The 26,787-nt window shown below is 48.2% G+C and overlaps 1 protein-coding gene across 1 annotated transcript in view; it reads right to left on the bottom strand.

Annotated features, from left to right (window-relative positions):
* Positions 1–2,247: 2,247 nt before the first annotated feature.
* The window catches only part of NOX5 (NADPH oxidase 5), a 37,228-nt gene continuing 12,688 nt past the window's right edge, over positions 2,248–26,787 (bottom strand). Inside the window, exons 6-17 of the mRNA XM_070468710.1 lie at positions 25,835–25,988; positions 25,470–25,648; positions 22,685–22,867; positions 20,925–21,057; positions 17,549–17,691; positions 15,146–15,343; positions 13,222–13,269; positions 12,686–12,810; positions 12,317–12,401; positions 11,619–11,718; positions 3,596–3,762; positions 2,248–2,615 (exon numbers count right to left, since the gene is read on the bottom strand). Of these exons, the coding sequence (XP_070324811.1) occupies positions 2,484–2,615; positions 3,596–3,762; positions 11,619–11,718; positions 12,317–12,401; positions 12,686–12,810; positions 13,222–13,269; positions 15,146–15,343; positions 17,549–17,691; positions 20,925–21,057; positions 22,685–22,867; positions 25,470–25,648; positions 25,835–25,988 (1,647 nt within the window). The 3' untranslated portion in view covers positions 2,248–2,483. The remainder of the gene's footprint in view (positions 2,616–3,595; positions 3,763–11,618; positions 11,719–12,316; positions 12,402–12,685; positions 12,811–13,221; positions 13,270–15,145; positions 15,344–17,548; positions 17,692–20,924; positions 21,058–22,684; positions 22,868–25,469; positions 25,649–25,834; positions 25,989–26,787) is intronic.

Genomic DNA, 26,787 nt, shown 5'->3' with positions numbered 1-26,787 from the left:
GAGAGGCCCTGTGGACCCAGTGCCCCTCCTTCCTGCCCTCCATAGGGCTCGCGTGGGCGCCTCCGTTACCTGGGCTGACAGCTGGGTCCCACTCTTCCTCTTGCATTCTTCCTCCCGCTCCTCCTGCATCCGGAATATGATGTCCTGTGTCCCACCTTTTCTCTGTCCCAGTCCTCATGCTCTGTCCTGCCCTCTGCCCCAAGGTGCACTTCAACATCCTTATCTACCATCCCCTTTTCTTGCTGCTGCTGCTTTTTAAAAATACATTTATTTGGTTGTGCTGGGTTTTAGTGGTGGCGTGTGGGGTCTTTAGTAGTGGCATGTGGGATATCTTAGCTGCGGAATGGGAACTTTTCGTTGTGGCATGTGGGAGTTAGTTCCCTGGCCAGGGATCAAACCTGGACCCCCGGCATTGGGAGCACAGAATCAGCCACTGGGCCATCAGGGAAGTCCCCTTTTGCTGCTGCTATTTGAAAAGAACTTCTCTCACCGATGTCGTTTCATTGTCACCCACAAGATGACTCCAAGTGTCCTCTGCACTCCCCTCACCTGCTGTGTCCCAGGTCCCGCTCTGATGCCCAGCCCTTTTAAGAGGTGTCACCATCATGGTTGTCATCTTTACCTGTTCCGTGCCCAGGACTTCTAACCCACAGAAAAGAAAGGTATATTCTACAATCCCATTGGAAAGTGCCTGATTCCAACCCCCTGAAAGCTGCTTTGGGGAGGAGAGTTTAGACTGTCACAAGAGGTGCAACCCAGCAAGACCAGCTGCAAGGTAGAGGACATGAGGCAACTGTGAGGTCCCCAGGGGCTTTCAGTGTGGGGCAGAGAGAAAACAACCAGCTCAGGTCTGGGGGTGAGGCCAGCCCTGCTGCCCCTGCCTGCCACCCAGCAGGAGAGCTTCTGTATTTGCTGTCCTTGCCATCTATACCTGTCTGGACAGTGACAGATACAAAAAGAGGCTCCAACACAGACAGAGAGGGAGCTATGAAGTAGGGAACAGGCTTCCCTCATAGCTCAGTTGGTAAAGAATTTGCCTGCGATGCAGGAGACCCTGGTTCGATTTCTGGGTCGGGAAGATCCCCTCGAGAAGGAACAGGCTCCCCACTCCAGTATTCTTGGGCTTCCCTTGTGGTTCACCTGGTAAAGAATCCGCCTGCAATGTGGGAGACCTGGGTTTGATCCCTGGGTTGGGAAGATTCCCTGGAGAAAGGAAAGGCTACCCACTTCAGTATTCTGGCCTGGAGAATTCCATGGACTGCATAGTCCATGGGGTCCCAAAGAGTTGGACACAACTGAGCGACTTTCACTTTCACTTTCATGAAATAGACAGAAGATGTAGAGACTCAGATGCTGGAGCAATATAAAGAGCCACCCAGGGACAGAGGATGAATGTCCTGAGCACTACTGGTGATGTCTCATTTCACCCCCAGCAACTGTGATTGGGGAGGCAGGGCATCAGGCCCATCCTTCAGATGAAACAAGCTCGAGGAGGTTTCCAGGGCTCACCACTGGGGCACAGCTGAACTGAGCTACAAGCCACAACCTGCCAGATTCCCAGGCACAGGACTTCTCTGACTCCCATGGAGACACACACAGAGACTCTGTCTCCACCCCACTTCTCTAATGACTCAGTGTGTGGAGAGAAGGGAAAAGCATCATGCCGAGCAAGGAAGGGACAACACAGGGGAGCGACACAGGAGAAAGACAGAAGAAAAGGGACACAGATATAAAGAGCGATGGGAAGACAAAGAGAAGAGGAAATTAGCTGCTCATCTCTCCCCATGGACATGGATTCTGGATAAAACACACATTCCACGTCTCAACCCCAGATCTGCAGAATCAGAATTTCTGGGCATGGATCCCAGGAATCTACCTTTAAAGAAAGTTCCTCTGAGTAGCAAGGGGTGCTTTGAAATGCATCAGAAAAACAGGATAGCCTGATGGATGAATAGAGGGAGGGGGAGATAGAAAATATGTAGTAAGCCAAACACAGCAAAATGTTAACTGAGGAATCTAAAAAGTGGGTAACACTGTTCCCTGGATGAGTCTTTAAATTTTCTGTATGTCTGAAAGTTTTCATAATAAAATGCTGTGTGTGTGGAAGTTCCAGAATGACCATGATGATCAGGTGGGTCTGGGGCCACTGTAGAAGGAGGGAAGGTGTCCTCAGAGGGCTTCTGGAAGACGGGTTGCCCTGGGGAGGCCCCCTGTGCTCCCCAACCATGTCACCTCCACCCCTCTATCCCCCCGACCAAGTCTGCCCAGCCCCACAGCAATTCCCAAACTCACAGCAGCACCCCACAAGACCCCGCCCTCTCCCTGGGCTCTCAAGGAAGTCCATCTGCCTCCTAGGGCCTCCTGTTCTGCATGTGGAGCTGGATTTGCTGGGTCCTCTTGAGGCTGGTCCCTGCAGGGCACCAGCAGCAGTCTCATCAGGCTGGTGGGCAGTGTGGGTTTGGGCGGAGCTGGGAGAGGCAGGGCTAGAAGTTCTCCTGGAAAAACTTGAAGCTGAACTGCTCACAGTGGCCCTTGAGGATCTTGGCCAGAGCTGGGGAGCCACAGAAGAAGACCTGCACCTTGCCCTTCTTCTCAGCGGCCACCTTCTGGAACACCTAGAGTCCGCAGAATGGGGGAAGGGCAGAGGGAGAAGAGGGGGACTTTGAACCTGCCCAGTGACTCACCCAGTGGGACCGAGGGCATCATGGGCCAGGGTGGCTGTCCTCCCCACGAGGAGCTCCAGGGCATAGCTGCTTGGCTTCGGCCATTAGTTTAGGGGCCATTTGCTAAATGTATAACCTGACCCAGACCCCAGGGAGGGCTGGACCAGAAGCAGATAAGACCCAGGCCCTCCACTTAACGGGCTGCATCCATGGGGGAGACATGTACTAACCAGCTGCAGTGCTGGGGGGCGATGGCAGAGCCCAGCAGGCAGCGGGCACACTGAGCCCCAACACCCCAACTTCACATGAGCCTCACATGCCTCTGTCCTGAAGTCAGGCTTTCTTCCCCGGGGAGGACCGTTTTCCACCCCAAGTTCTGCTTAAGAATTTCCTTGCCTAAAGTTTTCTTGGTGTTCACGGCCTGCTGGCATCCCTTCCCCACCAGCTCTTACCATCTAAACACAGATCACCTACAGCAGTTTGAAAAGCAATACCTTCTGGTCATTTCAGGCAAACACTACACCCCAACTGGTAAGTGCTCAGGGAGGAAAAATAATAATAAAATCAATCTGAGGAATAAAATAGAAAGACTGGGATAAGGCCTGATATCTCCCCAGAACTCTGTCCACTGGGGCCTTTGGACTCTGGTCTGCAGGGTGTGTGCAGGCTGGGAGGGGCCTTAGAGGTCCCATGGACTAACTTGCTCTGTGAGCAGATGGGGAAACAGAGGCTAGTGGTGGAACAAAGTGAGGTAGTGCTGAGCCAGAACATAGGTACCCTGCCTCCCATTCCAGCCCTGAGATCCTAGCTGGACTCTGGATGCTGGCCCCAAGCTATGCTTCTGGTTGCTTGGCCCAAATCTCCCTAGCCAGTGCCTCCGGCTCTCAGCCCCACTAGTCCCTGCAGGCTTCAGGACTCCAGGTGGCCTTTACCTTGTTCCAGTCAGGCCGCCCAGGCTGGGTGCGTGTCTGGAGGCCCGTGATGGAATCCTTCTTCTCCTTCTTGGCCAGGAGGTCAAGGGCCATCTGCAGACCAATGGCCTTTATGTCGTTCTTGCTCAGCGCAGAGGTCATGTACATATGCAGCTCCAGAAAACGGCCTACGTGGTGGGAGGAGAGGGCAGGGCTGAGGGGCCAGCACCTGTGATGAGGACAGGGCAGGACGCCAGCCACTCTGCCCCAGGGCTTGGAGGGGACTCATACAAATACCATCCGCTAACGTGTTCATCCAGTACCTCCATCTGACCAACACCATAGAGGGGAAAGATGACCACCTTGGGCTGCTTGAGCTGGGCAGGCCCTATGCATGGCATACACGAGTTACCTTATAGCCACTGTCCAATGTAAGCCTTACAACCACCCCAGGAGCTAGACCTCATATTTGAGTGTGTGCATGCATACTAAGTCACTTTAGTCATGTCCAACTCTTTGCGACCCTGTGGACTGTAGCCTGTCAGTCTCCTCTGTCTGTGGGATTCTCCAGGCAAGAATACTGGAGTGGGTTGCCATTCCCTTCTCCAGGGGATCTTCCTAACCCAGGTATTGAACCTGCATCTCCTGCATTGCAGGCGGATTCTTTACTGTCTGAACCACCTGGGAGTGGATCAGAGGGCAAATGCTATTGATATACAGGGAAGGCGGGAGCAGACGAGCTGCTTCCCGGGCTGGGGGGGACTGGGTGAGGTCTTGGCAGATGGGTGAGACTCAAAGAGGAGGTGAAAGGAAGGTACGCTCAGAAGGGAGCAGCAGAGCCAAGGGCAGGAGACTGGTGTTGGTGGGTCACGATGTGACTGCCAGGCTGGGACAGAGCATCCTTGAATGGGTGTGACAGGGGACAGGACTGAATACACACTGAGGCCAGAATGGGAAGGATCTGGAATGCCCTGCTAGGGAAGGAGGGCAGGGAGAGGGTCCTGGAGCAGGGCAAGATGAGATGAAAAGGGCAATTCAGGGAGGGGCGTCAGAGGACTGAATGGACAGCTCAGAGACTGGCATCAAGGAGACCCATTAGGCGTGAGTGTCCATGGCTCTGTCTGCAATGGGACAGGTCTGTGAGCTGTTGATCCCACCAGCTTTAGGAACTGGTGCCTTCAGTGGGCATCTCCGAGCTCAAGCAGTTTCCTCTGTGATCCCAGAGGTGGCAGACAAACGTAATCACTTTCCCTGTGTGCCAGGAAGGGGAGAAGACTGCTGAGTGCTGCCCCTCATCCCTGCCTCTCCCTCAAGGATTCAGGCCATCCCAGCTTGTTCTCTACTGTTTTATTAGCCCACTTTTCCTTTGGCTTAAAATCTCAGCCATTGTTAAAATGCTAATGGCCCTATAAACATAAGGCCTCCAAAGGAGGAAGGAGGGTGGGATGAACTGGGAGATTGGGATTGACATATATATGTGCACTCATGATTGAAGTTGCTTCAGTTGTATCCGACTCAATGTGACCCCATGGACTGTAGCCCATGAGGCTCCTCTGTCCATGGGATTCTTCAGGCAAGAATACTGGAGTGGGTTACCATTCCCTTCTCCAGGGGATCTTCCTGACCCAGAGATCAAACCTGTGTCTCTTATGTCTCCTGCACTGGCAGGCAGGTTCTTTACCACTAGTGCCTCCTGGGAAGCTCTGTGACATATACCCACCACTATGCATAAAATAGATAACTAATGAGAACCTACTGTACAGCTCTTTCTCTGAATGGGAAAGAAATCCAAAAAAGACGGGATCTATGTACACATATAGCTGGCTTACTTTGCTGTACAGTAGAAACTGACACAATATTGTAAAGCAACTATACTCCAATAAAAAAAAATTCTTAATGCAAGTGACCCTAAGAGGGACACCACATTTTATCTCACACATCACTGAACTTGAGCAGGGCTGGCAGCGCAGGAGGGAAAGAGACATACCATAAGGGATGCCCACCCCAAAGAAGCCTGGTCCTTCTTCCCCCTCCTGCACAGTCACTAGCCCCCACATGGGGGTGAAAGGAGATGAGGAGACACCGGGGTGGGAGGGAGAAGGAGGTGCTGTGGACGTCTTCACTCTCTCCAAGACACTTGTGTTCAAGGCAGTCCTCCCACTTCTGGGACACTCCCTTAAGGGAATCATCCAAAGAAAGGGGAAAAAAAATCTCTGTGCACATGCATATTAATTGCAGCTTTACTTACGATGATAAAGAATTAGGAATAAACAAAATGTCCCGTGGTAGGGGCGTGGTTGAATAATTTATGGCAAACCATTAACTGTACTATTCATTAGATAAGTCATTACATACTACTAGTATTGATACACTACTACTATTAAATTTATGGGGCAATTACTACTACTATTATTACTTCTAATATTAAATTCAGTGAGCAGTTACTACTACTGCTACTACTAATCTTAGTACTATTTCTGCTACTGCTAACTTTACTGAGCAGGTATTAATTTCCAGCCCCTGTTCTAGGTGCTATACAGATGATCTCTCATCCAATCCTCATGACAATCCTAAGAGGTAGGTACTTAGTATCCATATTTTTCAGACCAGGAAGTAGAGGCAAAACAAGGTGCTCAAGATTCTAGAGTTATTTTGGGTTACAGTAGAATATTCAAGTCAAACAAAATGACTGAAACCTAAAGACATCAAAAATTATAAACCACAAATTCTTTAACTCAAACCTTGGTATATAATTAAAGTTTAAATCAGAGGCCATGTGCTTCAGCTGCAATTAATGAGAAACCTTGGAAGAAATTTGAGGTAGCAAAGTTGTTGACTCAAGTGACTTTGAGAATGCAAAGCACTGGGTTCGCTGTTACCCTTTGCTTACATAGATTAGGAAGAAGCAAACAGTAAATATTTATATACCAGTAACCAGAAAATTTAAATTAAATCTAAACTTCCCCTGAGGCTATCATCATAAAAGCACATTTCTTATATGAATTAAAATACTTAAGCATTTAGAACAAAGTCAATGCTATATAAATATTTGCTTTAATTATTATTTACAAGAAAGGGCAAGAAGCTTTATTGCAACATTTAGGGTTTGATTGTCATCTTCCAAAGACTGTTGACTTGTGCTTTAAGGCTCTGGATGTTTATTATAGTAAACTACATGTGTTGGAATGTTTTTGTAGAAAACTGTGTTTGATTACTTGGGCTTATAAACTATGTTTATCATAGAAATTTGAATTTACTCATGGCAACCCTGTGATAATTAAACAGCCAAATAATATCTAGTTCCAGTGAATTCAACAGTATAAGAAAACCCCACCAATTCTTTTGAAGTTAGAAGCATATCTAAAGTGTTCCTTCTTCTATAAGATTTTCGACAAGTAAAGCATAACAAAACAAAATAGTGACTAACAGATCAACTTTAAGTACAGTACAAAACCGCAGTATTCAACAAAAATGTCTCAAGAGGACTACTATGTATCCCAGAGAAACATGTTATCATATAGTGCTTAGTAAAAAATGTAGGGTACAACACTCGCTGGGTGGGGAGGGGAGACTGCATGGGCTGGAGGAGGACTTTAAACATTTCAGTTTAACAAACATATAAAAGAAAGGACCATCCACAAAAGAATTTGTACATGCCAAGCTATATAATCTTTATATCAGACCACTTTCTGGAATTTTTGATTGCCACTTCATCAGGAAAAATATTGAGCACACACCACAAATAAATAAATATGTTCATCTCTACTTACAGATTACATCTATTAAAAATCAGTATTGGAGGGACTTCCCTGGTGGTCCAGTGGTTAAAAACCCGCTTTCCAGTACAGAAGATGTGGGTTTGGTCCCTGGTCAGGGAGCTAAGATCCTGCATTCCGTGGGACGACTAAGCCTGCACTTATGTTTACCGAGCCCGTGCACTCTAGAGCCCGGGCTCCTCGACAAGAGAAGCCTGCCTACCACAACTACAGAAAAGACCCCACGCACAGCTAAGACCCAGTGCAGTCAAATAAATAATTAATTAAAGAGTTTTTAAAAACCATACTTGAGTAAAAGGAATCATAACACTCTCTCTTCTTGAACAACTAGAAACATGAGCAAGATATATAAAACAACGGTTTCCAGACACTGATCCACAAGTTGTGCAGAACTGTCTTCGCTGAGAGAGAAAATAATGAAGTGAGCTTTACAGCCGACTGGTGTCAGCCTCACTGAGTTGAGGAGACAGATACTGGAGTTCAGAGAGGCCAAGACAGCTAGGACGTGCCAGGCACAAAACTAGAAGAAAGGCACCTGCAGACAAAAGAGAGAGAGAAGGAAGAAGAGAAAGAGGAAGGGAGGACAGGGACTCACCGCTCTAGAAAGCCGCACCAAGTTCCCCCTCAGTCTTCGGCAGAGGGTTAGTCTATACACACGTGAAAGAAAACTACCAGGAAACATGAGGCGCCACAGTGCCTGGAGCTCAACCGGAGCTGGGAATAATCTGTATTCCATCATCAAGGATGCAGAGAGCTTGTAATATACAAGGCAGTAGAATGAGTCCTCAGAGGTGTAGCACCTTAGCTCTGGGGCTGAATCAGACCCACAATAAAGGCTGCTCTGGACTCACCCTAACAGAAGTTACAGAACAAGTCTTGAAAGTATCCAAATCATCCTAAATAATGTAACTGTGCACCCAAACAAAGTACAGTACTATTTAGAGAAATACCACAAAATACAGACAGGACAACATGTGATTCATGATGCATGACATCCAATAACAAATTATCAAGCATGCAAAAAAAAACCAGGAGAAAATTAGTAATTAGAAACAGACCCAGAAGTGTCAGAGATGATGGACTTAGACAAAGATGTTACAACATATATTATAAACATGCTTGAGAATGTAAAGACAAAACAAAGGGCCATGATGGGGAGAGTAGAAGACATACAAGATACCCAAACAGAAGTTCTGTGGAAGCAAAACACAATAACAGAAATGAAAAACACAATGGATAGGATTAACAGCTATTCTAGGTCTTTTGGTTTTTATGTATTAATTTTAGAATCAGCTTCTCAATATCTATTTGTAAAAACCTGCAGGGACTCTTACTAGAATTGGAAGGATCTCAGGTGGTTCAGTGGTAAAGAATCTGCCTGCCAATGCAGGAGACGCCAGAGACATCCAGTTTGATCCCTGGGTCAGCAAGATCCCCTGGAGTAGGAAATGGCACCCCTCTCCAGTATCCTTGCCTGGAAAATCCCATGGACAGAGGAGCCTGGAGGGCTGCAGTCCATGGGCTCACAAAGCGTCAGACAGGACTGAGCACTGCGCTGTACTGTACTATACTGCAGAACAAAAGGTGTACTTGAAACCATAGCAACAGAAACTACCTAAAATGTGGCATAGGTTGAGCGGGAAAAAACCACCAGATTCCCAATAGCCTGTGAGATATCAGTATAACATCTGTGTAACTGAAGTGACAGGAAGGGGTAGGGGAGACAGAAAAAAATATGCAAAGGAAGAATGGCTGAATTTTATCCAAATTTGATGAAAACTCTTAAGCCCATATGGCCGAGAAGGTCAATAAACTCCAAGTACAAGAAATATTTTTTAAAAAACTATTTCTCAGAAATGTTTTATAGTTTTTAGTGTTCAGATCTTGCTCATATTTTGCTAAGTTTATCCTTAAGCATTTCATGCTTTTAGTATTTTAAAGATTTTCAGATATTAATTTTTTGTTGTTGGAAAAGATCCTGATGCTGGGAAAGATTGAAGGCAGGAGGAGAAGGGGATGACAGAGGATGAGGTGGTTGGATGGCATCATGGACTCAATGGACATGAGTTTGAGCAGACTCCATGAGATGGTGAAGGACAGGGAGGCCTGGTGTGCAGCAGTCCACGGGGTCACAAAGAGTTGGACATGACTGAGCAACTGAACAACAACGACAAATAAAAACAGAATTGACTTTCGCATGTTGACCGTATATCCTGGAATTGTTGAATTCATTATAAAACTGATCTAAATAAGAGCTAAAACTATAAAACTTCTGGGAGAAAACATAAAATACTTGTGACCTCATGTAAGGCAAAGATTTTAGAACACAAAAAGTATGAATTCTACAAGAAAAAAAATCTGATAAATTGGACATCATTAAAATTTCAAAATTTTGTTCTTCAAAAGATAGTTTAAGAAAATGAAAAGACAAACCACAGACTGGGAGAACATATTTATAAAACGTACACCTGGTTATAGACCTGTTTCCAGAATATATGAAGAACTCCCAGAGCTTAGTAAAAACAAGAAAAACATTGGATTTAAAGAGCGAACAAAATATTTGAACACTTTATAAATAAGGCATATACAGCAAGACTATGAAGATATCTTCAATGTTATTAGTAAATAAGGAAATGCAAATTAAGAGTATATTGAACCTAAAATAAAAAATAAATAAAAAAATTTTTTGAAAAAGAGTATTTTGAACCTAGAGGGGTGGGATGGGCAGGTAAGGGAGGCCCAGGAAGGAGGGGATGGATGTCTATTTATGGCTCATTCACGTTGTTGTACAGCAGAAACCAACACAACATTGGAAACCAATTACCCTCCAATTTTAAAAAATTAAAACCAAAACAGACAAAAAAGAGCATATTGAGATACCCCTACACTCACACCCACTAGATGAGTTAAAATTAAAAAGACTGCCAATATCAAATGAGGCTGTAGTTGATGAGGTTTGTAGAGCAACTGGAACTCCATTACTGATGGAAATACAAATGTTACAGTCACTTGGGAAAAACAATTTGATAGTTTCTTATAAAGTAAAACTGAGCACATTCCATACTACCCAGCAATCCCAATTCTAAGTATCAACCCAAGAGGAATGGAAATCATATGTCCACACAAAGACTTTTATAGGCAAAAGTGGCTAACAAGTGGAAATAACTCTAATATCCACCAACAACTGAACGGAAAAACAGATTGTGGCATGTCCATAAAATGGAACGCTTCCTAACAACAAAAAGGAATTTACTTACTGAAAGATGCAACAGCATGGGTAAATCTCAAAGGTTTTATGTTAAGTGAAAGAAGTTTAAAAAGACTACATGAATATTATATGATTCCACTGTTATGAAATTCTAGAAAAGGCAAAACTATCATGACTGAAAGCAGATCACTGGTTGCCAAGGGCTGTAAGTGGAGAGAGGGTGTTGATGCAAAGTGAGATGAGGGAGCTTTGGGGGTAAAAGAAATGGTCCATGTTTTGATTGGGCTCCCTGGGCTCCCTCATGAGACCACCCTGCTTTTAAGGTCATACGACTGGACACATTTGTCAAAGGGCCATTATATTGTTTGGACACTTAAATTGATGAATCTTACTGTACATAACTTATCCCTCAAAAAATTTCTTAAAGAAGCATGAATATGAATTATCTGAGAAGCTTGTTAAAATGTAACTTCTCTAGTCCTACTTCCAGAGAATCTGATTTGAACGATCTGGAATGAGGGCTGGGAATCTAACTTTTTAATAAGTGCTCATTTTGAACAAAAAGAAATGTCATGTAAAAAAGAGAAATGGGTGGAAAGTGAAAGTGAAAGTCGCTCAGTTGTGTCTGAGTCTTTGTGACCCCATGGACTATACAGTCCATGGAATTCTCCAAGCCAGAATACTGGAGTGGGTAGCTGTTCCCTTCTCCAGGGGATCCTCCCAACCCATGGAATGAACCCAGGTCTCCTGCATTGCAGGCAGATTTATCAGTTGAGCTACCAGGGAAACAGGCTATACATTTTTATAAAATGTGAATAAGAAAAAAGTATCAGAAGGAAATCCTTCAAAATGCCTGGGTAGCTAGATGGGATTATAAATGGGTTTTTTTCCCCCACTCTCTTAAGTTTCACAAATTATTATGTTTTATCGGGAAAAAAAAACAGCTCCCTCTCCCCTACATTTCTGATAGGAAGAGAATAAACACTTTCTTACAGAGACCCTGAACTCCACCGCCCCCCAACCCCCACCCCATCATCCTCCAGCTCCATCCCTCTCCTACCCTCCTGCGTCTCCTCGGCCTGGTCCATCTCCAGTTTGGTCAGCAGGCTCACAAACCACTCGAAAGACTGCTGGTCTCGGTTAATCCAGATGAAGTCCACCTAGGGAGAAGGGCCCAGATCAGGGTGGGGGGTGGGGGGGTTACCTCATTCACTCTTATCTATGCTCCCTAGGCTCCCGCATGTGACCACCCTGCTTTTAGCACAGCACACACTACCATTCCCATTTAACTGGGGTGGTGGGAGGGGAGTGGGATGGGGGTGCAAACTGAGACTCACAGAGGTAAGAATGAGGCTACAGAGCAGCATGGGACCAGCATGGGTTCTAGACTGCCAGGTCAGAGTTTTCCCTAATAATCTATTGCTCACAGCAAGCAGTGTTCTGAGCTCTTAAGCTTATTAAGCCAGAAGAACATTTTTTTTTAAGAAACTCTTTTAAGTGGCTTACACAGAATAATGAATTTTCAAATGGCGAGCATTTTCATTTTTAAAACCACCATCAGGCCACGGCTAGCAAGCATCATGGCTATGATTGCATCCCAGCTGCCTGACTTTCAGGCTGTGTTCTTTAATGAGAGGCCTGCCTTCAGGGCTCAGAATGTCTCTTGAGATGGAGAGACGAGCTGGGCGGGGAGGAACTGGCTCTGGTGTCTGGGGAGAAGCTCTGGAGTCCTGCCTGTAGGAGGCAGTGCTCACTCACCTTGTGGAGTTTCATGTCCTCGTCCTGACCACTGTCCATCCAGGAGTGCTGGCAACTGGGGCAAATGTGCTTTCTCTTCTGGTGTCTGAGGGGAGGGGACAGGAGGGGGTTTTGAGTTTGGGGTGAGTATGAGATTTCTCAGGACCCTAGAGAGCAGTGCAGGGGACAGGGAGGGAGGGTGGGGTGGCAGGGGGAGGGATGAGACCACGAGGAGGGGGAGGGATGAGACCCCAGAAAAAAGCAGGAGGAGAAACAGAAGAGGAAAGAGGTAACAGGGGAGACGGAGACAGGTGACAAGGGAGTGGGGAGGGGGGCCATCTCTCAGATTCTGCCCCAGGATACAGGCAGGACCACAGCCTGCCCACCCACCTGTATAAGATGCTCTGCAGGATGGAGGCGAAGGGCGTGATGCCAATGCCTGCACCAATGAGCACAGCATGCTCGGAGGCAAAGATCCTGCGAGTGGGGGTCCCATAAGGGCCATCGATGTAGCACTGCACACGGGAGGGGTTGGAGGAGGGAGAGGGATGGATGGGCGGGTGAGAAGTGGACCCCAACACCTCAGACCCCCTGTATATGCAGGCAGCTGTCTCCTGGGCTGAAACCCGGGAGTCAGTGGCTTCTGCTCAGAGCACTGTTCACACACTGCCCTCTGAGCTCGAGTCTGGGAGCACCCTAGAACTCCCATGTGCAGATCTGGTGAGAGCAGGGTCCAACCAGCACAGCCGTGTGCCCTGTGAGGGTGGGCAGGGGTCTGATTCCCATTATCTGGAGACCTGGGAGTCAGGCTGTGGGGACGAAGAACACGGGAACTGAGCGCCCCAGCAAGCCCTCCCCATGGGCAGAGGCTTTGTCCTCCGCTTGGGGCAGTGGTTTTGGTCACGGCCACCCCCGGAACCACTCACCTTGATGTTACAGAACTGGTGGTTCTCAGAGCACATCTCGGAGACCTGCTGAGCATAGAGCAGAGAAAGTGGGTCTCTGGGAGTGGGTGGGCCAGGCATTTCTCAGAGGTTTACTCGCCCTTGCAGTCTGAGCAACCTTACAAAAAGGGGATTGCCTTTTCTATCCAAACCATTCCAAGGAGCATGGGGCACTTTAGAGGGAAAACATCAGTGATGTGCTGGTAAACTGACTCCTCCTCAGAAGAAAGGACCACCAAAATCAAATTCCTGATTGTTAGTGTCGAGATTTCTGATGTAAACACTGTCATCACGGCTCCCACCAATGACTGGTTTTAATAACTGGCTTCCCCCACCCACCTCACGCTCTAGAGCCCTTGAGCCCCAGTTACTGAGGTGGCATGCTGGAACCACTAAGCCCGTAAGCCTAGAGCCCGTGCTCCACAACAAGAGAAGCCACTGCAATGAGAAGTCCCAGCACCGCAATTAGAGAAAGCCCAAGCAAAGCAATGAAGACTCAGCACAGCCAACAATAAAAAATAAATAACAACAAGAATTAAAAAAAAAAACAGGCTCTCAAAATTCCTGAAAATTTAACAATCGCTCTTGTGGTCCAATACAAGTCAGTGTCAGGTGTGACAGGAGAACACTCAGCCCGCCTGCCTCGTGGGCTCAGCTACATCCAATTGCTTTCATGTTTCCAGACACACCCTGGCCTTGAACATTCTTTCCCTGTGCCCAGAGCACACCACACTTTCCTTTTCCCCAGCTGGCAAATTCCTGCGCATCCCTCAGTGTGCACCTTGCTTGGAGTGGCCACCTTCCTAGAGTCTTTGCCCAGCGTCCCCGAGCAGAAAGACCAGGTGCTGGCCTGGCTCACAGCTCACCCCTGCCCTGGGGACCCTGCCCTGGGCTCGCTGATGGGGAGCCCCCTGAGGGCAGGGAGCAGGCCTCCTCTGCCTGCTCTGCCTGACTCCTCCAGCGCTGAGCACAGCCAGACCAGATTCCTTGAGGTTCATGTGCTTCCTGCCTGAAGATGAAGGAAACAGACCCACAAAAGGGCTTCAGAGGCCTGTGATAGCTTCTCTCTGGTTAGGAGTGACCTTCACAATCATCCAGGAAAATCCCTCCTTTCATAGAAGAGAAGATGAATCTGGGAGTGAGACAATGATTCACTCAAGTTCCTGCAGAGCTGGGGGAGAGCCTGGGTCTCTGTCTGCCTGTCCTGCGCTCACCACATCACGCCACGTTGCTCCTTTGTCCAGGGGCAGCTGAATTTTGGGTCCTCCACGGGGCTGGCCTTGAACTACTTGTGATGGTTAGTTTAGGAGGTGCGCTGTGAGAGGGCTGCTCCTCTAACAGTTTAAAAAAAATCCTTCTTATTGCAAGGAGAAAGCCTTACATCGTGGTTATTATATCCCCTTAACCTCTAACACTATTCCCTCTTCTTTTTTTTTTTTCCTTTCAACGATGTGAGAAAGAAAGAAAGGGAGAGCGTGACAGAGACAGAGAGGGAACAAGCCGAAGACAGCAGCTTCAGGCTCAGAGCCTCATTTAACAGGCAGGAACATCTGGCAAGAATTTAATAACATTGTTTTTGCTTTTAGACTTATCTTTTTTATGGCACATGATACTGATTTTCCATTAAACACACTAATCTAAAGAGTCCTTTTAAAATACAATTAAGTTTAAAGTACTGTTGGGATGTAAGGAGAAATATTCAGTGGGAGATACTACCTATGGGAAGTAAATATGATAAAAGTTACAAAGGTGCCTGCCATCCAGGTGAGAGGCTGCAGAAACACCATGTGGTGTGGGGTCCTTCCTGACTGGGGCCCTCTCTTCCAAGTTCCAAGGACCCACCCACCATTCCTGGGAGAAGAATCTTTGGCTCTCCAACCCCCAGCCCCAGCTTCTTCAGCCTTACCAGGGCCCGGTCCTCGGCTGCAGCTTCCCTCTGTGCCCGAGTCCTGTCCTTTGTCCCCGTGTTCACCATGCCTTCGCGCTCCTGCCACGGAGTTCCCTCCTGCCGGTAGGATGTCAGCTCCACAACCACCTCCGTGCTGGAGGCTAACGCACCCTGTGCTGAGGCTCGGAAATGGATGGGCTGCGGCTGCACGCCCTGCTTGGTTTCAAAACAAATATTGCTTTATTATTTAAATCATAAATCAATACAATTTAAAACAGAAACTCAGAAACTACAGAATTTTAAAGGATAGAGTAAAAAAGCACCCTGAATCAGGAAACACAACTTCTCTAACCATTTTCTGTCCTTCCAGACTTACACACACGCACTTTCACATAAACAGAACATACTACTTTGTAACTTGGCTTTTCCACTTACTATTTCTTGGCTCGCTTTACATGCTAATGCATATACATTTACATAATCTTTTTTAGGCAACTTACTCTTCCATTAGAAGGGTGATTGGTAATTTTTTAAACTGCTTCCCTATTGTTGGGCATTTTGATTATACTCATTTTCTCATTATTGTTAACAACCATGGTGTATAAAACAGCTCTTCCCCTTTACTCCGACTTATTTTCTTCATGGTCTTTATTACCATGTGACACATTATGTCTCTATTGTGTATTTACTGTCCACCACCCTCTCTGGACTGGAAGCAGTGACAATGGGTATTTTGCTTATTGACCAATCTCCAGCATTTAGAATAATACTTGGAAAACAGTAGATCCTGTGCTCAATAAGTGAAGTGAAAGTTGCTCAGTCGTGTCTGACTCTTTGCAGCCCCATGGAGTCCATGGAATCCTCCAGGCCAGAATACTGGAGTGGGTAGCCTTTCCCTTCTCCAGGAGAACTTTCCAATCCAGGGATCGAATTGAAGACTCCTGCATTGTAGGTGGATTCTTTACCAGTTGAGCTACCAGGGAAGCCCTAAATATTTGCTAAGTGAATGAATGAACGAAGTGGTTAATGAGCTTGCATACATGTCCAAATAGCTTTTTAGGATTAAACTCCTAAAAATGGCATTGCTAAGCCATCGGTTAGGAAGGCTTCCCTGGTGGCTCAGATGGTAAAGAATCTGCCTGCAATGCAGGAGACACAGGTTCCATACCTGGGTGGGGAAGATCCCCTGGAGAAGTGAATGCCTACCCACTCTAGTATTCTTGCCTGGAGAATTCCAAGGACACAGGAGCCTGGTGGGCTACAGTACACAGGGTCACAAAGAGTCAGACCTGACTAAGCAACTAACACTTTCACTTGTAAGCTACTGTGTATAGATATTTAAAATGCAGACACATATAGCCAGACTGTCCACCAGAAAGCCTGTGCCCGTTTACTCTTTGGCAGTGGTGCCTGAGACCCCAAGGAAAGTCAGCTTTTAGTATATCTACCCACCAATCCTCAGTGTGCCAGCACTCACCTGATTTTGAAGATCAGCTTCCTCCTTCAGGAGGTCTCCCCTGATTAACAGGAAAGAACACCCTGCCTGTTTCTACCTATCTCTCCATTCCCCAAAGTTCTGCTCTTGGCACTTTCTAGAAGGGCCCTCTGGTCTGGCCAGGCAGGATTCCACCTGGTTCCTTCTCTGGACTTTATATTCCACGAGGGCAAGGAAGGGCTGGGTCAACCTGGGGGAATCTCTTCCTTTGACCTTCAGCAGGGTTTCCACTTATTAACCTGATTCCAGGCCTGGTGGCACAGCCTTCTAGTGTTCAGGCACCCTCAGCCTTCTACATCGATTCCTGCTTCTTCAAGTGCTGCTCTGACATCTCTGCATTCCTTCCAAGCCTCCCAGAGCCTGTATTCATTGGCAGTTTGTCAATTGTATGGGTTTCATCAGGGTTCAAAAGATTGTTAAACTCATGGTGGTGGTGATGATAACGGTGGTGGTGGTCGTGCTGATAAGGATAATGAATGGTCCACCTGGACCATGCTGCCCAGTTCACGCAATACTTTACATGCATACATTCCATGGGTCCTTAAAACAATCATGTTAGAAAGGAGAGCCAAGGAACCACCTCTATTTCATAGGTGAACAACTTGAGGCTCAGTAAGGCTAAAAGATGTGCCCAAGTCCATACAGTTAGAAAATACTAGAGCAGAGAGGTAGAAACGGATTTTTCTCCTCTCAATTTCCCCCTCTTTGCCTTGTCTCCTGCCTTCTAATGGAGCACACTGGACCAGGAAGGATCAGGTGTGGTCCGGATTCCAGGAGGTTCTTGGACCACACATTCTCAATTGGCCTACCCTCTGTGCTGTCCCAGCCAGTGTTCACAACTGCTCAGGGGTTGCCAGCTAAGAAGGCAACTTGGTCCCCATGGGTTTGTCACCACGGTGGACCCTTTATCCCCTTCAGTCACTTACCTGGGACTTCCTCTGACTCCTCTTCATCTCCAACCTCCTCGAGAGCCTCTTGGAACCACAGAACTGTGGGTCTGATTTCTTGAAGGACTCAAACAACCTGTTGGTCCACTGGCCCTGGGACCGGATGTGTAGCCAGATGGTGTCTGAGCAAGAGGGGTGAGGGCAGGCGGTGAGGGGTCAGTGCCGGTCTCCACAGGGACACCTGTCTCACTGGAGTGACTGGGACTGGGCATCCACCCCTCAGGCTCTCCTCTGAACGCCCTTCCTCAGGTCCGAACTAGCAGCCACAGCCATGAGCCTGGGAGAGCTGGCCTCTCTGGTGCAGACCTTGCAATTTTTCTCAGTGAAGTCAACCTACATGTTCAGTCTCCTCTGCCAAGGCAGGGGTCAGAGCGGTCCTGAGCACACTGGGGGCTCCCTAGAGGTGAGGGCCTGGCATCCTCCATCAAGCCAGGGTCTCAGCAAGGTTGGGGACCATCTCTCTCCCACATTCTATGAGAGGCCTGTTAATGGTTCTGCACACAGAAGGTGCTCAGTCAATAGTGGGACCAGTAGCTTTCACTGCTCTCTGTGTCTGGGATGCAGAGGGTGTTTGCTAAAGTTCCCTATTAAGTGGATGACTGGTAGAAGGGTGTTGAGGGGTACCAGAAAGAACATACATTAGAGCAAGGAGGCCCCTAAGAGACTTCCTGGTCTGGAGTTCTCATCCTTTTTCTTTTATTTTAAATCATGAACTCTTTTGGCAGTCCTGTGAAGGCAAGGATAAACTCCTTCTCAAAATAAGGTTTTTAAATACTTTGAATAATATTTGTAGAAATTATGAATGAAACCAATTATGGTGAGACTGTTACCAAAATAAATTTTAAAATTTTTTGATTTAAAAACACATGTGCTTTTTTGTTAATACATGAAATAACGAGATGCAGCAGGAGTTGCGTGGTCACTGGAGATGTGAATCAGTGATGAGCGTGAATGACATGTCAAAGTATGGACAACAACCATATAGTCCACATAGTCCATGGGGTCTCAGAGTCAGACATGGCTGAGAGACTTTCACTTTCACGCTCTCACAGCTTTGTGCGGAGTGGACTGAAAAAGTCAGGTCCTGGGACCCCTGCTCCCAGGAGCCTCCCTGGCACTCCCTCCCCTCCAAGGTGCAAAGCAGCAGGAGGGCTGTGCTGTGCCCCGTCTGCACAGATACACCCTGAACTGCCTCACACAGTGGCTCAGATGGAGCAGGCCTCTCAAATGCCAGTCAAATTCAGTTCAGCCAGAGTTGCCAGCCTAACTTCCACTCCTGATCCTGGAAACCAGCTCTACAAAATCAGAGGATTTACCAGCCCCCACGTGGACTCACTTACTGCAGGGGGCTCAGGACTAAGAGAGTCCAAGCAGAGACCCTGAAGAAACCCTTCAAGAATTGGTCAAATAGGGACTTCCCCAGTCCAGTGGCTAAGACTCCCAATGCAGGGGCCCCAGATTTGACCCCTGGTCAGGGACCTAGATCCCACATGCCACAGCTAAAACCCAGTGCAGCCAAATAAATAAATAAACACTTTAAAAAACTGGTAAAATAAATTACACATTTATATTATAATCCTATTACTATTAATACACTGGAATAGCATGCAGCCATGAAAAGGAAAAGTTCTTCTTTTAAAAGAACTGACATGCAAAGACCTTCATGACATATTATTCATGGAGAAAAAGTGGATGGCAAAACAGTGTAATCCCTTATATGCAAAACCATAATCCCTTATATGCAGAATTATCTCTATATCTGATTATTCATGGTGATACATCAAGATCTGGAAAGCTATTCACCAAATGATTGACAATAGTTTTCCTTGGGTAGAATTATTTGAGGGATTTTAATTTTCTTTGGCACATATTTCTATACTGTCCGAATTTTCCAGGAGCATATCTGTTCTTTATAAAACAGCAAAAAAAAAAAGAAAGAAAGAAAAAGGGAAATAAAAATAGGAAGAAAATAATCCATCCTCTCTAACCCTCACCCTGACCCCATTGTACATCCAGGTCTCCACTCATGTGATTCCAGGGCAGGTGTTATACAGCTTCTCGTGGGGAACCCTGGCCTTGGGTCTATGCCCTGAGCTGTGGGAGCTGGGCCCGGGGTGGGGCCTGGGCTGGGGTGGGAGGCATCGTGAATGAAACTACAGCTTTCCATGGAGGAGGGTCAGAGAATCCCGGCAACCAGAAACCTTTACCTCTCATGAAGCCAAGCAAGGGTCTCGCTGCACCAGGCCATACAAGGCCTCCTCTGTCTGAGGCACTTCTTGAGGGGCTCCCCTGGTGGTCCAGTGCACTCCGTGCTCCCAGTGCAGGGGCCTGGGTTCAGTCCCAGGTCAAGGAGCTAGACCCCATGTGCCACAACTAAGAGCTCCCATCCCACAACTATGCTCCAGTACAACCAGACAGATAAGTAAAAATAAATATTAAAAAAAAAAAAAAAAAGCAGCACTTGAGATGGGAAGGCTAATCCCCGGCCTGGCCTAGAGGTCAGAGGTCCAGGTTGTGGCCCCACCAACAGCCCAGGACCAGAAGGCAGGCATGCAGGCACATGCATGGGTGGGGGTTGGAGGACAGCTGGGCGAAGAGAAGGTCAGCTGAGTAGTTCTGTGGGTGCTGGGCACCCAGAGGATGGAAGTGGTCAGGGATGGGGGAGAAGGATGGGAAGGGATTCTCTTGCCTTGGGGCTCCCCAGGTCTCATGCCCACATGGAGTGGGGAAGCCTGGCTTCCTGTCTGTCACAGCCCTCTGGAAATGCCCTGGTGCCCCTTCATCTGAGCCACTACTCCTTTGCTTAAGACCCTTGCAGGCTCCCAACTGCCTGTGCCATTCCACTTTTCACCCTGCATTTGAAGACCTTCCTGACCCCACACTAGCTCTTACCAATTTTGCCAGCCACTTCGGTCCTTTCTCTGACCTTCTCTTCCTTCCACTCACCTCTGCTTCCTTCCTCCCTACTCCACCTGACCCTCCAAACTACATCAGACCCCTCTACGTAGGTTTGCAGGTCTCATGCTTCCCCTTCTGCCTCCACCCCCATGCCCTTCTCCTACCTAGTAAACTCCTATAAACCCTTCAAGGTTCAGCTGAAAGGCCACCCTGCCCACTTCCCCCACCAGGTAAGGCCCTCCCCGGTGACCCTCACAGAAGCCGATAGAGCCCCGATCACCCCGTTTAGTCAGCATCTGCTCATCTGCCCCCGTGTTCCAGAGGAAGACCAGGGAGGCCGGGTTTGTGTCCCGGGTCTTGTTTGCCCCATGTGTTCCTGGTTCACAGCCTTGCTCAGCACGTGGCAGGGACTCAGTAACACCCCACTGAGGGACTGGTGGAGTTGGTGCAGGCCTACCTTTCTGCTCAGGAGCACTGCTGATGGTGAAGGGGTGCCACTCATAGCGTGCGATGCTGGGGATGTTCAGATACAAGTAGTCACCAGGTCTGTAGTGAAAAAGAGGCGGCCTCTTGATGAGGAGATGCGTGACCTGGGGAGAGAAACAGATCAGGGTCATCCGTGCAGACCCAGAGCTGCCAGGGGCCCCAGGACCACAGGTTGGGCCATCTTCTTCCACCATCACCCAGGCCAGCATGACATGAGACCTTTTGTGTCTCTGAGTGGGAGCTCACCCTCCAGCACATCTGCCAATGGGTGGTAGGTGGCAATCAGAGAAGGGGAGGTAGGCTGTGTCTGAAGCGGGGCTCATGGTGTGATCCCACTTCCTCTGGTGTAAATACTGCTTCCTAGTGGCCCTCCTCCTCTGTGAAGCCCCCTGACTGCTCCAGCCCCTTTTATGGAACTGCTGTGGCATTTGGCTAGCATTCCAACCAGGAACAGGCATTTCTTCCAGGATACAACAGCCTCCTGGAGAGTAACTTTGGTTTATTGAGCACTTACAGGTGCCAGAGCTGTGTGGAGCTCTTTAAGCGCTACCTTTAGTCCTTACAACTCCGTGAGACGAATGTCAATCTTTCTCCCCTCCACGGAGGAGAGACTGAGTTAGAGAAGCTAAATGACTTGCTCAAGAGCACCAGCTAAGAAACCATGGGATCTGAATCTAACCACTCTGTCTGATGCCAGGGCCTAGACACAAACCTCAGTCTCTTATCCAGCTTCCGTGTCCTCACTTCCAAGTTGTTCAGAGTCAAGCCCCCCCAAAACTGCCGGCCCTTTCTCCAAAAATGGCCCCAATTACTCAGATACCTGCAAGACAGCCTAGACTCCTCCCCCACCCACCAACCCCCACCCCAAATGCAGCCAGCTGCCTCTCGAGTCTTTCTGTGATATGCCCCCTCCTCACCCTGGTCAGGGTCAAGGCTCTCATGAGCTCTCCTCTGCGTATGTGCAACAGCCGCCCCAGTGGTCCTCTCTAAGCCATCTTCCACGGAGCAACTAGAGAAGTCCAGCTGGACTATAAACCAGCTCAACACCACCATCCTCTCCCCACCCTGCTCAGGGGTTCCCGTGGTCTGCAGAGTGAGGCCACTCACCATTAGGCCCTGCCCACCCCTCCAGCTTCTCCCTGGCACCTCGGCTCCAAATTACTGTAGTCCCTTCAGTACAGTGTTCCCTTTCACTACTGCCTTTGCCCATGCTGTTCCTTCTCCCAGCAATACCCTTCCCTGTCTTGTCTATCCAACAAACTTCTATTCATCTCTCAAAACCCTGATAAGGCAGCTCCCCTCTCATTCTGAAGCTTTTCTGATCTCTCAAAGACAGAGTTTAACGCCTCCTGAGATTCCTCTTCTCTTGCCAACACAGCCCTGCACTGATGAAAGGGCTGACTCTCCTATTATCCTGTGTGTCTATGGAGAGTAGGAGAGTGCCTCCACTTTCTCTGCATCTCTGTCACCAAGCGCAGGGCCTGCCACCTTGCAGACATGTAACACATACTTACTGAAGGTGTTCTATGCACACCTGGCCTTTAGTAGTACCCTGCCTACCCACCATTCCCCTCCCAGAAGCGTCACTCTTGCAGGGCTGGACCGAGTCTTGCACTTGCTTGTCTCCTGCATTGTGCTCCCTATTTCCTGGGGGTGGAGGTCTAACAGAGTACCCAGGTGCTGCACCCCACCACCTGGGACACCTCTTGGATCCTCGGGCCCCCTTTGTACCTTGGAAGGGAGGAGATTGACTTCCACGATGTTCAGGGCCGCCATGCGGGACGCTGCCAGGCTGATGGTTTTCTCCAGGAAGAACAATGTGCCAGGGACCAGCAGCCACTTCCAGAAGTTGGGCCCGTGCAGGATGAGCAGGAGCCACATGGGGAGGTAGGACAGATGGGTCCAGTAGAACACCTGTGGGAGATGGGGGAGTAAAATGTCAAGGCATGGAGGGGGGGGACAGAGCCAAGGTTCATGGTCATCCTCAAAGCCAGGACTGCGCCCAGAGCTTTGGCCATACACACCCGCTCCTGGGAACAGGCTTGGGTAGGAGATTGGGGGTGAGAAGCTCTGTTGCCTCTTTGTTCTGAGGGCCTGGCTCAGAGAGTCTGTAAGTGAAGATTCTTGGCACCAGTGACCAACACCTGGAACATCTGCCTGGGCGTGTTCTGGGCAGGGTGGACTGCCCCCTCTGATGGGCTCATCAGCACCAGTGTCCCGACCCACTGACCCTTTCTCAGGGAGAAGGAAGGAAAGAGAGCAATGATATTCTGGCAGTAGAGAAGCAAGAGCAAAGCCCCGAGTTTTAACACCTGCTCGGCTACTAGCTCTGTGGCCTCGGTCTGATAAGTTACTTCTATGAGTCAGATTCCTTGTGGGTCAAGTGAGGATGCTGATTATGACTTCAAAGGATCATTGTTGGCTCAGAGTAGGTGATTGTATATATACATATATTTTTCTGCTATGACCAAATCAGTCCAGGGGACACAATCTCCAAACTAGACCCTCCAGGACCTTTTATATCTCCAGGAGGCTAGAGAGAAGGAAGCAAAGCTAGACCTAACACCTGTAGAGCGCCCACGTGCTAGGTGTGTATAGTTATTGACTTCACCTGTATTATCTCATTTGATTTTTAAAATAACTCCAAAGGTAGAGAACACAGCTCTACTTTATAAATGACAGCAGTGGAATGATCAATAAGGAGTGGGGTGGGGATTAGAACTCTCAAGAGCTTGTTTCTTGCCCTCTTTGTGCCATCTTGAGCCTAGTTAAATCCAATTAGAGCAAGAGGATAAGCCAGCAAAAAAGGTAGAATCTTCTAGAGCAGAACATTTTCACTTGCCAGACAAAAAATCACAGTTCAGTGGCAGAACCCAAGTCACATGTCCATAGTGTGTAAACCACCTGGAACTTCCTGGGCTCTGGAGTAAGCTGGAGGGGGCACAGCATGAAATGAAGGTGGGTGACTCACTTTGCTGAACAATAGAAACCAATTATACTCCAATAATTTGGAAAACTTATTATCCCAATAATTTGGAAAACTGCACGCAAATTTGGAAAACTCAGTAGTGTCCACAGGACTGGAAAAGGTCAGTTTTCATTCCAATCCCTAAGAAAGGCAATGCCAAAGAATGCTCAAACTACTGCACAATTGCACTCATCTCACACGCTAGTAAAGTAATGCTCAAAATTCTTCAAGCCAGGCTTCAGCAATACATGAACCGAGAACTTCCAGATGTTCAAGCTGGTTTTAGAAAAGGCAGAGGAACCAGAGATCAAATTGCCAACATTTGCTGGATCATCGAAAAAGCAAGAGAGTTCCAGAAAAAACATCTATTTCTGCTTTATTGACTATGCGAAAGCCTTTGACTGTGTGGATCACAATAAACTGTGGAAAATTCTGAAAGAGGTCGGAATAACAGATCACCTGACCTGCCTCTTGAGAAACCTGTATGCAGGTCAGGAAGCAACAGTTAGAACTGGACTGGGAACAACAAACTGGTTTCAAATAGGAAAAGGAGTCCGTCAAGGCTGTATATTGTCACCCTGCTTATTTAACTTCTATGCAGAGTACATCAAGAGAAATGCTGGGCTGGTTCATCCAGCACAAGCTGGAATCAAGATTGCTGGGAGAAATATCAATAACCTCAGATATGCAGATGACACCACCCTTATGGCAGAAAGTGAAGAGGAACTGAAAAGCCTCTTGATGAAAGTGAAAGAGGAGAGTGAAAATGTTGGCTTAAAGCTTAAAATTCAGAAAACTAAGATCATGGTATCTGGTCCCATTACCTCATGGGAAATAGATGGGGAGACAGTGGAAACAGTGTCAGACTTCATTTTTTGGGGCTCCAAAATCACTGCAGATGGTGACTGCAGCCATGAAATTAAAAGACGCTTACTCCTTGGAAGGAAAGTTATGACCAACCTAGATAGCATATTAAAAAGCAGAGACATTACTTTGACAACAAAGGTCCGTCTAGTCAAGGCTGTGGTTTTCCCAGTGGTCATGTATGGATGTGAGAGTTGGACTGTGAAGAAAGCGGAGCGCTGAGAAATTGATGCTTTTGAACTGTGGTGTTGGAGAAGACTCTTGAGAGTCCCTTGGACTGCAAGGAGATCCAACCAGTCCATCCTAAAGGAGATCAGTCCTGGGTGTTCATTGGAAGGACTGATGCTGAAGCTGAAACTCCAATACTTTGGCCACCTCATACAAAGAGTTGACTCCTTGGAAAAGACCCTGATGCTGGGAGGGATTGGGGGCAGGAGGAGAAGGGGACGACAGAGGATGAGATGGCTGGATGGCATCACTGACTCGATGGGCATGAGTTTAGTAAACTCCGGGAGTTTGTGATGGACAGGGAGGCCTGGTGTGCTGCGATTCATGGGGTCGCAGAGTAGGATATGACTGAGCGACTGAACTGATACTCCAACAAAAATTAATTTTTTTAAAAAAAAGGAAGAAATGAAGGTGGGAGCCCAAGATAGGCCAGGCAAAGGGGAAAGTCTGGGGCACCTCAAAGTGGCCTCTCCTGCGGACACAGGAGCTGGAGCAGGCGAACATGAGGAGCAGCAGCAGGAGCAGAGCCACGCCGGTCGGGGAAGCCAGGCCATGAACCCAACCGATGCCAGGTCTCGTGGTGAGCAGGAGTTCCCAAAACCGGAAGGGGCTGGCCTCAGACTGAGCCTGGAGCGCTGGAGACGAGCACAAGACAAGATCGGCCACTGCACCTTCCTGTTGGGGTTCCCACTTCTCCCCATCCAGCTTATGGGGAGAAGGGGAGGACACCCTTCTCCGCCCACCAGGACACAGGAGCGGGATAAATTAGTGGTTTGTGGAAAGCCCAGATCCCCACCCCACCCCAGCCCCAGGCTACTCACCGAAGTTCACCACGTGGGCCACGGTGTGCACGAGGGAGAGCCCGACTACCACGTAGCCCATAAGCTGGTGGAACTGGATGTTGTGGTCCAGCGGCAGGACCTGAGCCAGCCACGTGGCCCGCAGCCACGTGAGGCAGCGCCTGAGCATCAGCACCTGGCCAAGCAAAGCGGTAGAGAGCCCATCTGGCTCGCTCTCTAACCTGGCCCCCCCTTCGCCGCAGGTGTCTCCCCGCCTCCCCCTGAGATGGCTGTGCTTACCAATGGGCGGGGCTGGAGGATGGGCGGGCTGTGTGGGTGGGGCCGTGGTGGGTGGGGCTGGAGGGTGGGCGGGGCCGTTGTGGGCGGGGCCAGAGGATGGGCAGAGTTGCAGTGGGCAGGGCTGGAGGGTGGGCGGGGCTAGGGGACATCACCACCTCCCCTGTCCTCAAGCATTCCATTGCTGCCCTAGATCCATAGCTGGGGTCCCAAAGTAGGACCTCCAGAACTGGGCAGGGAAGAGAAAATCTTATAGAATGTTTGTATTCCTTTTATCTCAACCCGTGGGAAGCACATAAGCTTTTACTAATATTTAGGCTCTGTGTAGACATGGAGCCCTCATTTAGTCATAGGTCAGACAGGCACCATGTCCCATGTAGTTCTTGAGATGTCCTGAGGGGAGACGGCACTTTTTAAGGGGCTTATGGCGAGGGCCCTCTCCCTTACTCATTTGCTTTAATTTATGCCTGTCCTATTGTGTGAATTTGTGGATTGCATTAACTGCTTTTAACTTAAGTAAGCTTAACTACCCCTCAGAAAGGACAAGTAGCTTAAAAATATTCCCTACAGAGAAAATGCAGATTGAAAATAGTGTTAATAAGGCAAGAGCAAGTGACCATGAAAATGAGTCATGTGTCTCCCACTACTGGTGTGAATTCTCTGAGGCCAGTTATGAGGTTAAAAATAAAACCCACTCT

The sequence above is a fragment of the Odocoileus virginianus genome, chromosome 6 (assembly GCF_023699985.2).
Source record: "Odocoileus virginianus isolate 20LAN1187 ecotype Illinois chromosome 6, Ovbor_1.2, whole genome shotgun sequence".
Classification (NCBI taxonomy): Eukaryota; Metazoa; Chordata; class Mammalia; order Artiodactyla; family Cervidae; genus Odocoileus; species Odocoileus virginianus.
Note: the sequence above shows the minus strand (reverse complement) of the source record. Positions and strands in the feature narration are given on the sequence as shown.